The 13,222-nt window shown below is 44.7% G+C and overlaps 1 protein-coding gene across 2 annotated transcripts in view; it reads right to left on the reverse strand.

The window, feature by feature from the left end:
- Positions 1-13,222, reverse strand: part of SEL1L3 (SEL1L family member 3) — a 117,734-nt gene that overhangs the window by 66,302 nt on the left and 38,210 nt on the right. For both annotated transcript variants that reach the window (XM_025385643.1, XM_025385644.1), the window contains exons 7-9: positions 8,810-8,942; positions 6,635-6,767; positions 4,954-5,094 (exon numbers count right to left, since the gene is read on the reverse strand). In XM_025385643.1, coding sequence (XP_025241428.1) covers positions 4,954-5,094; positions 6,635-6,767; positions 8,810-8,942 — 407 coding nt within the window. The remainder of the gene's footprint in view (positions 1-4,953; positions 5,095-6,634; positions 6,768-8,809; positions 8,943-13,222) is intronic.

Genomic DNA, 13,222 nt, shown 5'->3' on the forward strand with positions numbered 1-13,222 from the left:
CGGGCGAGGTGGCGGGCGCCTGTGGTCCCAGCTGCTCGGGAGGCTGAGGCAGGAGAATGGCGTAAACCCGGGAGGCGGAGCTTGCAGTGAGCTGAGATCCGGCCACTGCACTCCAGCCTGGGCGACAGAGCCAGACTCCGTCTCAAAAAAAAAAAAAAAAAAAGAAATACCATTCTACCATTCAGCCTTAAGATGAAAGGAAATTCTAACACACACTGCAACAGAGATGAACCTTGAGGACATTATACTAAGTGAAATAAACCAGTCACCAAAAGACAAATACTGTGTAAGATACCACTTACACGAGGTACCTAAAGCAGTCAAACTCACAGAAAAAAAAAGCAGGATGATGGCTCCCAGGGTTTGGGATGGAGGCAATGGGTAGATGTTTACTGAGTATGAATTTTCGGTTTTGCAAGAAAAAAGTTGTGGAACTCTGTGGCACAAGAATGTGAATATCCTTTACACTGCTGAACTGTGTACACCTAAAACTGGTTCAGATGGCAAATTTTGTTATGTGTATTCTAGCACGAATAAGAATTTTAAAAGATAAATCACAGCCCTTAAAGAGGAAAAGTGTAAATATTTGGCGACTCTCTTTTGTAGCAGAAGAATACGGTTATTCTGGACACAACTCAAAGGTGCTGACCTCACTGGACAGGAATGTGGAGGACACTCTTCCACTTCCCACTGGCTGTTAATGAAGCCGAAGCCTCCCCACTCTCTACCCCCTGCAATGTTCTCATCTCTGCTTTGAAGTGTGTTGTTGGCTGAGATAGTGAGCAGATGATCCATCTAAAATCACACAGTGTGGGGGGAAGAAACACTTTCAGGTCTGAAACGTGCGTATGTAGCGGCCTGGAAGTGGAGTGCTGGCTGTGTCTATGAAGAAAAGCTGCTGGCAGGGAAGAAGACAGAACCAGAAATTAGAGCCCATTTTCTCTTGCTCCATGATGTCATCTTATTTGTTAAAAATTCCAGAAAAAAAAATTCCACAAATTAAAGCCCTTTGGGGAAACTATGGGAGCTGATGTTTTCTTTTACGTTAGCCTAAATGACTCTCATTCAAAACACAGCCCCATTTTAATGCTATCCTGGCTCGTAGGGGGCATTCAGTCAATGCTTGTTCAGTAAATGAATGAATGAAAGGTTGTGAGTAACTTCAGAACACACCCACTCAGTTAAATTCCTTATCTTTGTTACTGCGCCTATTCAGTTCCCACAGTAAGAATTCCAAGCATCAAACATCTCATGCCTGAATCCATTCTTACAGCTTATCTCAGATATGAAAAATGTAATATGATGAGGATGTTCTAATAAAGTCTATTAATCAACAGGACAGGACAGGTCAGGGCAGCAGCAGAAAATAGAACGCAAACACAGTTCCTATTAACTAGAGTCATCTGAAGCCCGCCGGAGCCAGCTAGGGCCAGACGCTGTGGGCAGGACGAACTTGGAACGAAGGGTATTTGAGGAACTGGGAACGGCAATAGCGTCACACTCGTCTTACTATGGTTCTTTTTATAGGAGATCAGAGTAAAGACGTGCTGGAAATATAAATTCTTTTTTTTTTTTTTTACCCTCAATTTGCAAAATCAAGTTTTTTTTTTTTTTCTCTCAGCCTTGTTAGGAAGCTGGGTGCAATACAAGACACCAGTCTTTCTCCCAGGTTTGCTGGAAGATGTTATGATAGCCCAAGCAAGGGCCCTGTGCCAGGTAGAGAGATGACCTTAAGGAGTATACACCCTACCTCTACAGAAGGCTCCCCAGTCCTTCCAATGTGACCTAGAAAAAGAGGCGCTGAAGGCGAATGGGTCCTGGGGCTTGGTTCTAGAAATTCACCTAAACTTCCCCTCTCCCTCCCTGCCAGCTCCTAGGCCAGTGAAAGGCCGAGAGAAGAGGAAGGCAGCTGGCCATGTGCCTCTGGAAGCAGAGGATGTGGTGGCAGGGGAGGCTGGCAGGTATGGTCCCTCAGGGGAAGCTCCTTGGGGCTGTTCTAATTTGGCACCAGAAGACCCCAAAGGCAGTTTAAGCACAAACGGTGGGTCCTAAAGTGGCAAATCCAGCTTTGGGTCCCCCTCTCTCCCCACTGATGGGGGCCCCAGACTCCTAACAGAGGTCAGTGGAACAGGCTCACTGCGTGGGAATCTAGTGGTTCTGCAGCACCCATACCCAGGGAGTCTTAAGGTAAGGGGACTTCTGATTGGGATTTTTCATTAGATTTCATTGCCAGACCACCATGGAAAATAAATCATTCTAAATGCTTATAAACAAAATTTTGAGCTGCAACAATAACATGAAAACATTCTCATAGATAGTATTTACTTTTAAAAGAATGTTTTGTAAAAAGGATGTGCTCCTGTTTCCAATCAGCCAAACTATTTTTAAGTAGGATCGGAACTCGCATAAAAACAATGTTGGTGTGGATGTGGTCTTAGCCCATTTAGCCTGAACTGTCCAACATGCATCTCCCTCTCCCGTTTGCGGATCTTGGGGCACGGGGCTTCATCACCTCCGGACAGCCATCCAGCGGAAACCTGGAATTATCTCTGCCCAGTAATAAGAGTGATAACATTGACATAGCAGTGGTTCTCAGCTGGGGGTGATTTGGCCTCCCTACGGACTTGGGAGCATTTGCCAATACCTGGAGATGTTTTTGGAGAGGAGGGATATGGGGAGGGTGCTATCTGTATCTAGTTGTGGAGTCCCGAAATGCTGCGAAACATCCCACAATACACAGGACAGTCCCCAACAAAAAAAATTCTACAGTCCAAAATGTCCATATTGTGAGATTGAAAAACCCTGCTTATGTAAGGCTTACCATGTGCTGAAACTGTTCTAAGTATATTATATATATAAAATACTTATATAATAATATATATTCTATAATAGATAATACTTATATAATATATATTATAATATAACATTTGTATATTATATATTATATTATATTTTATATGTTATATAATGTAATATACATATATTATATATGATATTATATACACATATGCACACACATATACATACATATACCTATATATGTATACATATCTATATGTCTCTCGATTTATTGAAGCCAACACTAGAAGACAGATAGTATTATCATCGCCATTTTGCAGACGAAGAAACTAAGGCTCAGAGAAATTAAGTAACTTGCCCAAATCACACAGCTAGTGAATGTTAAAATTGGACCCAGGCCAGCTGGCTCCAGAGGCTACGCCACTCATTATACAACATGACACAGCCTACTTATCCTTTGTGCCCACATCCAAGCAGCTATGGAGTCCCTCAGAGCCCATCTCTACATCCTTCAGCTTTGTTCCGGTCACCATGTCCCACTCAGGCCTGCATCCTCTCCTCGAGGGACCATGGCAATACATTCCCTTCTTCCAGCTCCATGTCCTTCTAGTTCACCTCCCTGCCGTGACCTCAAAATCCCAGATCTCACTATGCCTCTTCTTGTTGCCTGAAGCCCTTCAACATGTCCCCGTCACCTGAAAGGTAAAGCCCAAACTTCAGGATGGTATCTGAGCCCTCATTGGAATAATCACTTTGCAGGGCTTCTCCTGCCTCCCCATTGTCACGGCACCATCATGCTACACGCTGTGCTGTTACCACCTCTCAGGGTCTGCTCTGCCTGCAATTCCCACCCTCAACTCTCTTATCTGGCAAACACCTGCTGGCCTTTCAAGAATCAGTCCCAGTGTCTCCTCTTCCAGGAAGCCTTCCCAGAATGCCTCAGCCCTCCAGGTAGAACTGACCACTCCTTTCTTTGTGTCTCCACCATTAGCTTCTATACCTTTAATAAAATGCATTACTATTTTTCTTTGCTTTCAAGTCCATTCCTCAAGGACAGAAGCATTGTGTTACTTCACGTATCTCTGAAGTCTAGCCAAGGTACTGAGTAGTCACTGAGTGAGCATCAGAAGAATGAATGATAAAATATCCTATATGACTTGAATTCTTTGCAGGAGGGTCACTGTTGGCAAAGGAAATCTATGCTGTTAGACACTGCCATTCTTAGGCAGTGGGTGCAATGTAAGACACCAATCTTACATGAGGCAGAAGTCACTTTCTGCATCGCCCCAACTCAAGATCTGGTTCTATGCCCAGGACTACGTGGAGTTGCCTCCCACCACTAAGACAGTTGGCAACTCCCTGCTAGGATCTTCTTCACCAGGCTGAACATCTCCAGCTGCCTTTCCTCTTCCTAACAGGCACGGTTTTAAGATCCCTCATGGCCCTGGAGGATGCACTGAATTACTAAGCAAACCCAAATTGCAGTGGGCCTACAGAGAAGCTGGTGGCATCTGGGAAGTTTATGCAGATTCCTGAGATGATGCTGAAAGTGTACTTCAAATCAGACGTCCCAAGTTCAAGTGCCTGTGGGCTCACATGGGTCAGATCCATGAATGAAGTAAGCAGGAGGTGACGAAATAGACAGGAGGGGCTGTGGGTGGACAAGGTATGCCTGGTCTGAGCCTCACCTCCACAATTGCTGCCACACAGGAGAAATGCACAGTCTTGCCAGATCTTTGGTTTTTTCTTTTTTAAAAAAAGCTAGAAATTTGCATTTTCATACAAGCTTTTCAGATACACATAACTACTTTTTTTTTTTTTTTTTTTTTTAACATATACAACAGGGTATTTTCCAAATCAACTGCATCTGGGGGCTGGCTCTGGCTGCAGGCTGTCCATTTGTGGCCTTGGCTTTAAATAAAGAACTGCTTGAGCAACTCCTAAATTTAAGTTCTTGCATTTAGTGTTGGAAGTGTGCACAGATATATCGAGAGTTGTGGACATACAAGGGCAGAATTTAAATTTGAAATTAAGCTAAAACCTTAGGGTTAAAAATAACTTTAAGGCCTAAATCACCAAAGAGGGTGAGTGAAACAGAGAAAAACAAGGAGCCTTTCTAACCAGTGCCCAAAGCCGAGGCAAAGACTCAATTACCGGTCAGCAAATCCATCTCCAGTAATGCCTGGAACAAGCTGGGGTGTTTGTCTTTCAGCTCCTTCTCCCAGGGGAAGGCTCTGCACATCGAGGGTCTCCCATACTTGCGCTGGAGGTCCAGGTAGGAGTTGTGGAGGTGGCCTACACAGAAGAGGAAACAGAAGACATCACACCCTTTAGCAGAAGATAAGACTCACCTCCCTAAAGCCCTTCGTCCTAAGAGGAACTAGAAAGAAGAGGCCAGACTTGCCATTACTGGATGTTGGTTTGGGTCCTTTTGAGATTTGAAATTGGCTATGATGCTTTTGCCTCCAGGTCACAAATTCAGAGCCAAGTCCATGAGAAATGTGCCAAAGTTGCTGATGGCTGTTGAATAATTCTACAGAATGAGCAGCTGGCCTCTGACTGGTCCCCAGGAGGCCAATATCTAGGCCATTTTCTTGGCATTTGAGTTGAGGAGCAAAGCACAAAGACCCCCAGGGAGGCAAGGCAGTTGAAGATGGTAGGAAAATCTTCCTACTGCCACCAAACAGATGGGTGTGCATGCCTGGCCTTCCATCTCAGGGTATGTCTCCTGATAGTACATAAGTTACCCAAGTCAGTTTCTTTCCTCTTTGGGTTATTACTATTCCTATATATCTTCCCCCTCCGCTTGACAGCGTCATATTTTCCGGATGATTCAGCAGTGAGAGCAGCAGCTGGAGACCAGTATAGCCTATTCTTAAATTGAATTGCAGAAGCACTTTCTTTCCACACTCACCCGTCACCATCTCTAATCACTACATGGGACCATTTCATGTGAACCCTATTGGACCGGGGCATGTCTGAGATGCATCCTTCCCTCCACGACCTGGAATGAGAAGTTCCGCTCTGGAGATGGAGAGGCATATGGGTAGGACTGAAATACTCAATTTGCTTTTGCTGATGGCAAAGGCCCCACAGGAATTTCTCTTCCAGATGGAACATATGTGAGTAACTCTAGTGCCACCATATCAAACAGCAAGATCCGCATCACAGAGAAATGTGTAAGTGCTAGATCCAAGTTGGAACACTGGCGGACCAGACAGGACCAAGTTTTGTAACTGATAAACACCCTGTGTGAGTAAAAGGATGTCTGTGCAAATATGAGCATGCATGAAGCAGTCTATTTGAAATTCATTCCTTCTGTTAAAAATTACCGATGTCTTCGAGAATCAGTCAATTTCAAGGATTTAAAAAATAAAACCGAACTCCAAACAACAAAGTCACCGTTCAACATTTCTGAAAGCTAATATTCAGATATTAATGGCCCAAAACAAAAGTGCACTGATGGGGAAACATTTCTAATGATTAATTTATTTTCCAATTCATTTTTATTTTCTTAGGCTGGCCTTATGGATGGGAATAATGCCATGCGAGGCACAAAACACTCGCTTTCATTTGTACTTGTAAACTAGATTTTTATGGTTGGAGCTATAAGATGTTTTGGTTCTTCTTGACTGTCATTGGTCTTGGTAGAATCCAGGTAGAATGTACAATTTCACCTGTATCCACCAGTGGAGGGCTCAAGGTCACACTTGTCCCGGCTGGTATGCGAGCCAGGTCATATATGTTCAATTTTAATCCCATTATGGAGAAGCCAAACATGTGTTTATGCAAATGCACAGAGCTTAAAACAGCTCCCCTGAAGCTCAACACTTACATGCTTCTTGTCTCTCGCCCCCGCGCAGTGCTGCGGATGCATACACAGATACTATTTCTTGAACCTCAGCACACCTTTCATAATATAACTTGATTTGTTCAGCAAGTTGCTTCTCAAGGAGGGGATTAAAAATCTACAAGAAGGCAAGAAAGTCAAATGAACAACAATTGTCATCAAATGTCCATCCACCTCTAGGAAAATGTGTTCGGGTTGACTTCGTTCTCCCACTGACATGTCTAGGTGGCCTGTTTGTACACATATCATCCAGTCTGGATTTGCAAAGCAAGGCCATTGATATTAATTCAAGGACATGCCAGCTCTGACGGCTTCCCTCCAGCTTCTCTTTGTGTCCAGCTTCTTAAATGTCAGAATTTCCCAGAAACTGGGACTCTTCCCTCTTCTTTTCTCTGGCTGCACTCTGTCCCTAGAAAATCACACTCACCTCCCCCTTCAATTCCCACGAAAAGACACAAGTACTCATGATGTGCCTGCTGCATCAAAGAGCCCTCCTCCCCTCTTCTGCAGCCTCCAAGGGCTGGGTGCAAGGCCGTGGCTTCAGGACAGGCCCCCCTAGCGACTCACCCCATCTCACTTGCGGGCCGATGTACCCGTTCCTGCCTCAGCACTCCCAAACACATCTGAATTTAAGCATGTATTGTATTCTTTCATGAATTCCTTGTTTAAGATCCCAGAAGGGAGCTCCTCAGGAACAAGGGACTTAACTCCGTGTGCTTCAAAATAGAGGCTGGGACCCATTAGAGGGTCACATAGTTATTTCAGCGGGTGGTAACCTACAGAGTTTTGGTGGTGGTTTTTGTTTTTATAAAGTAGAACACAAAATATCAGCGTGCATTGAATATAGCAAGGGTATGTATTCTTAGAATAATTTTGTTTCCATTTTGTGTTTGAATATATGTATGTATATGTATACGTACTGTTCATGATATTAAGTACGTTTCTTTTTTTTTTTTTTTTTTTGAGATAGTCTTGCTCTTGTCACCCAGGCTGGAGTGCAGTGGCACAATCTTGGCTCACTGCAACCTCCGCCTTCTGGGTTCAAGTGAGCACATCCAGCTAACTTTTGTATTTTCAGTAGAGACGGGGTTTCACCATGTTGGCTGGTCTCAAACTCCTGACCTCAAGTGATCTGCCTGCCTCGGCCTTCCAAAGCGCTGGGATTACAGGTGTGAGCCACCACGCCTGGTCGATATTAAGCAGATTTCTCATTGTGGACAACCTTCGGATGAATTTTAAACCTACCCATCTTGCTTGCCTCAGCACCTAGTTCAGAGCCTGGCATACAGTAGGTTCTCAATAAGCATTTGTTGCACAAATGACTATTTCATTTTTTCCCCTTTTCACAAAGGTCTCTCACAGAGGTTGTAAGATATCACCCATGGACAGCAGGGCTCCCCATTTTTCCTGATTATGACTTTGTCTAGTGACCCCTGTTTTTCTCAGAATAAACCCCATAGGGTGAAGGGAATGAAAGAATGTTTCCCTTTCACGTATCAGGTGTGGTCCTTGATCTCCTTAACACAGCCCAGAAAACAAGTGCCCTGAAGACTCCCTCGTGGGGAAACAGCCCTCTCCTCTGACCAGTCCAGCTGCGTTGGCCCAGAGCGTTGGACAGTTCCATTCAGGGGCGGGTTTTGGATGTGGAAGGCACTGTGCAGAGGATTCGGCCCTGAACACAATGCCCTTTGCGATCCATACAACTGCTGCCAACCGACCCCAGTGTGAGCCGAAGGCCTGTGTTTCTGAAGAGAGCAGCCAATGGAACCAAGATTTTAATTTGCTATAGCATCTCTTCTGATACTTTAAATAATAGCATATAAAAGAAGCTTTACCAAATAACTAAGATTCTCTCCTTTCATTAGCTTAATCGCTGGATAGGCAACAGCCTGATGCAAATCTACTCTATAATTAAACTAGTAGTTATTAAAACAGAGGAAGTAAATGGTTTCCATTTTATGAGTACTAAATGAACCAAATGTTAACAGAAATCTATTATTGCCTTTGCTGGGGGAAAAGCCTCAATATTAATGATGTTTGATGACAGAGGCAATGCATGGTCCAGCTTGGGTAAACTTTTATTTACACTGGGCTGCACACCCTGAGGCCCATACCCCTCACCCAGGAGTACTGCAATCTTCCTGATCCCCTGGGACTCACCTGGGCGGGGTGCAGACTGCGAAGGCGATAGTACTTCAGAGGTCCAAAAAACCCTTCAATGCCAGCCACATACCTGCTCCCTCCAATAATGAAGTACCCAGCTGTGTCATTATAATGGAAATCCTCCCGGAAGCTAGAGAAGAGAATGAAGGATTAAGAGAGCTCTGTGCCGGAACTAGATGACTTAAAAGGAGTCTCTTTCCTAGACTCTCCTTGACTTAACCCAAATTGCCCCAAGCTCTTCACTCTGAGTTTTAGCAGATGAGACCAGTGTGGGGCCAGGTGGACCTGGGCTAGGATCCCAATTTTGCTGTTTACCAGCTATAAGACCTCAGCCCAGTCACTTAACCTCCTCTCCAGTGCTGTCTCCTCCTGTGTCAAATGATAGTTCTTCACTTACTGGATGGTTAAGAGGATTAAGTGAAGTATAAAGATGTCAAGCATCTAGCAGAGTGCTTGGCCCACAGTAAATACTCAATATGTACTATTGATAGTGGTGGTATTGTTTGGAATCAATGGAATTGTCTGTCTGGAATTGTTGGTTTTCATTGGAAATATTTTGCTTTAAAAGAAAATAAAAAACCTTGTTGAATGAACAGAAGGTGGCTGTGGGGGAAAGCCAAAAGCATAGACTATTAGATAAGGACTGAGGCAAAATTCAGTTAGGAGGAGGAGGCCACAGCCAGCTCAGAGGATTTGGCCGGAGATGAGAGGTGAGCATAGGTGATGAGTTAGAGGACCACGCTGTCCTGAAGGGATTGAAACATCAGGAAGGAAAGAGAGGACAAAGTGGGTTGGCATTTATAAAACGCATGAAGGTGTTCCTTGCAACATTGTTTATATTCGCCAAAGACGGGAGAACCCCTGTGTCTATCAGCCAGGACTGGCCCATCCATCCAGGAGAACCCCAGTGTCCGCCAGTGGCGACTGGCCCATCCATTCAGTGTACCTTGGACTTGAGCTTTTTCACTATGCAACTAAAAAAGGGACAAAAGAACCTGGAGAGATTGCCAAAATATAGTGTTAAATAAAAATAAATAAATAAAAGTACAGGACACAGAGCATACCTTTTATCTAAGAAAGAGGGGAACAGATTTTTTTCATATTTGCATAAAGAAACTCTGGGTGGAAGTCTATACAGGAAACCAATAGAATTATCTCCCCATGGGGTGCTGAGGGGTTGGGGTGAAGTGCATGAGGGTAGGGTTGGGAGCAAGACATTTAACTGTATTTTTACAAAGTTTTGATTTTTTAAAAAACCATGTGCATCTATTACCTATTAAGAATTTAAAATAAGGCTGGGCACGGTGGCTCATGCCTGTAATCCCAGCACTCTGGGAGGTCAAGGTGGGAGGATCACCTGAGGTCAGGAGTTCAAGACCAGCCTGGCCAACGTGGTGAAACCCATCTCTACTAAAAATATAAAAATTAGCCAGGCGTGGTGGTGTATGCCTGTAATCCCAGCTACTCAGGGGGTTAATGCAGGAGAATCACTCGAACCCGGGAGTGGAGGTTGCAGTAAGCTGAGATCACGCTACTGCACTCCAGCCTGGGCGACAACAGTGAGACTCATCTCAAAATAATAGTAATAATAATTGATAAATAAATAAAAATAACAAATAAGAATTTAAAGTAAGAATGGGAGGACAAGGTGTGATCAGAGCATACATGAACAGTGAGGGGAGTGAGGGCTAAGACAGGTATCCAGTTAGAGGTCAGGCAACAAGACGGAGCCAGGAACCACGAGGGGCAGATGGAAGCAGAAGGAAAGAAAACAAAGTGGCAGGCAGGCAGGCCGCCAGGAGCCCAGGGAGCCGAGGGAGCGAAGGGCCGGAGTGACGACATGGATGGGGACAGGGCAAGCTACCCACAGTTGGATCAGGGAAACCAGGCAACCCAGGGTTATTTCAGAACGGGGGATGGACTGTCTGTTAGCAAAGAACCCAAGCCCTAGCAGGTGCACCTGGCCAGGGAGGAGGCGTGAGATGGTGAAGCAAAGCACACAGCCTGGCAGCAACAGCCGACAGCAGCAACATCGAATGTCTAGAGATTAGCGTCGTCTAAATGCCACCAAAATGGAAAAGAAGTGCTTTAGCTCCTGATATTATTCTTTTCAGAATCTCAGTCTTGTAGGACTGTGAAGATGATGGTCTCTCCTGCCTATTTATGGAGAGGTCATAAAGTTATTATCTCTAGAGTTGTGAATTGATTCTGTTTTCCAAGATCTTGAAAAGACATGAACATTCCAACAGCCCTCATGAGACAGCACAGGGCGCTCGATGGATACAAAGCAATGCTTCTGCAGTAGGAAGCCCCCTTAACAGAGCTGCAGGTGAACGAACTCCCCAGCTTACCTGACCGTCCTCATGCAAAACCGACTGACTGATGCTCACAGCATCCGGGATGCTCACTGCCTCACTGCCTAGAGCTTACTGTCTAGAGCCTTAGTCTCCCCATTTAAAAAACGGAAATAGCAACAGTACCTGCCTGTCTGGTTGTTATGAAGATGAAATAAACTAATATGTAAGCAAAGCATTTCAAACAATGTCAGGCACAGAGCAGACACCATAACCGTTAGCAACAGTGATTATCATTTTTAACCTAATCCTCTGTTGGACTTTGGCTCCCACATTTTGAGTTGCACACTTAGCAAGAATAAGACGTGTATACTCTCAAACCAGTTAAAGTTGGCCTGGTGCAGTGGCTCATGCCTGTAATCTCAGCACTTTGGAAGGCCGAGGTGGGGGGATCACTTGAGCCCAAACCAGTTAATACCAATAGTATGTTTACTCTAATCGTACCATTTACTTAAATATGTAATTCAATAAAATATGAGTGGGGAAGAAAGAGTTGTTCTCGGCCGGGTGCGGTGGCTCACGCCTGTAATCCCAGCACTTTGGGAAGCTGAGGCGGGCGGATCACGAGATCAGGAGATCGAGACTATCCTGGCGAACACGGTGAAACCCCGTCTCTACTAAAAATACAAAAAAATTAGCCAGGCGTGATGGCGGGCGCCTGTAGTCTCAGCTACTTGGGAGGCTGAGGCAGGAGAATGGTGTGAGGTGGAGCTTGCAGTGAGCCGAGATCGCGCCACTGCACTCCAGCCTGGGCGACAGAGCGAGACTCCGTCTCAAAAAAAAGAAACTAGCTGGGCGAGGTGGCGGGCGCCTGTAGTCTCAGCTACTTGGGAGGCTGAGGCAGGAGAATGGTGTGAACCCGGGAGGCGGTGGAGCTTGCAGTGAGCCGAGATCACGCCACTGCACTCCAGCCTGGGCGACAGAGCGAGACTCCGTCCCAAAAAAAAAAAAAGAAAGAGTTGTTCTTTCTATAAAAACTAGTTGATTATTTTGGGTAGACGCAACAGAGGTTACTAAAACCTTGTAACATGTCTTGAAAAAAATTGAGAAAAATCTGGATGGCTTGTGGGCTCTGATTGTTTCTACAACTGTCTTTGTTTTCATTTGGAAGAAACAGAAATTGGGTGTTGTTTACAAGTGTGAAAAAAGCCCACAGGAAACTCTAATCTCTATATTTGTACTCAAAAGAAGGCCCTATCTAGATAGATTGGTAAATGAATATATACATAAATATGTTTTAATTGAAAAAAATGTTTAAGGGAGTTATCTGTTTTAATGGATCCTTACATTAACTGAGTTTTTCAACAAAAAACAAATTACTTGGTCCCTAGGGCACTAAACCATAATTTTTAAATTGTCATTATTGTCAAGCAGTAGGGTATCTGTCCAACTTGGTCTTCGTGTACATTGATGTCTTCGCATTTTTCTCCTGCAGAATTTTCAGTGTCTGCACAAAGATGGCAAGAGATTCCTTGTACTGTGCACTGTTTGATGGTCATCAATTTCACTGACATAAAAGCTGAGCTAGACTCTTCCAAAGCCCAAGTCAGCCCCTTTTGAAAACCTGAGACATGCTGGCAAACTATCTTTACTCTTATCTGGACGTAGGAGAGTGCCCTGGTTTATTACCGCAGAGCACCAGTAGCCTGAAAGAATCACCGACGTAGTGAAACAGGCCTCGCTCAGAATTAGGAAATAGCTCCAGCTTGAAGTTTCTGTGGTAGGAGAACTTAGAGCTTCAGATTGGCTGCCCCCATGCCCCATAGAGTAACCATCATCTTACATCATCTTACATGTTACTTCTTCAGGGCCTGGTCTAAATTTTTTTTTTTTTTTTTTTTGGAGACAGAGTCTTGCTCTGTTGCCAGGCTGGAGTGCAGTGGCGCAATCTCGGCTACTGCAACCTCTGCCTCCTGGGTTCAAGCGATTCTCCTGCCTCAGCCTCCCGAGTAGCCTGGACTACAGGTGTGCACCACCACACCCAGCTAATGTTTGTATTTTTAGTAGAGACGGGGTTTCACCATGTTGGCCAGATGGTCTCCATCTCTTGACCTCA

The sequence above is a fragment of the Theropithecus gelada genome, chromosome 5 (genome assembly GCF_003255815.1).
Source record: "Theropithecus gelada isolate Dixy chromosome 5, Tgel_1.0, whole genome shotgun sequence".
Classification (NCBI taxonomy): Eukaryota; Metazoa; Chordata; class Mammalia; order Primates; family Cercopithecidae; genus Theropithecus; species Theropithecus gelada.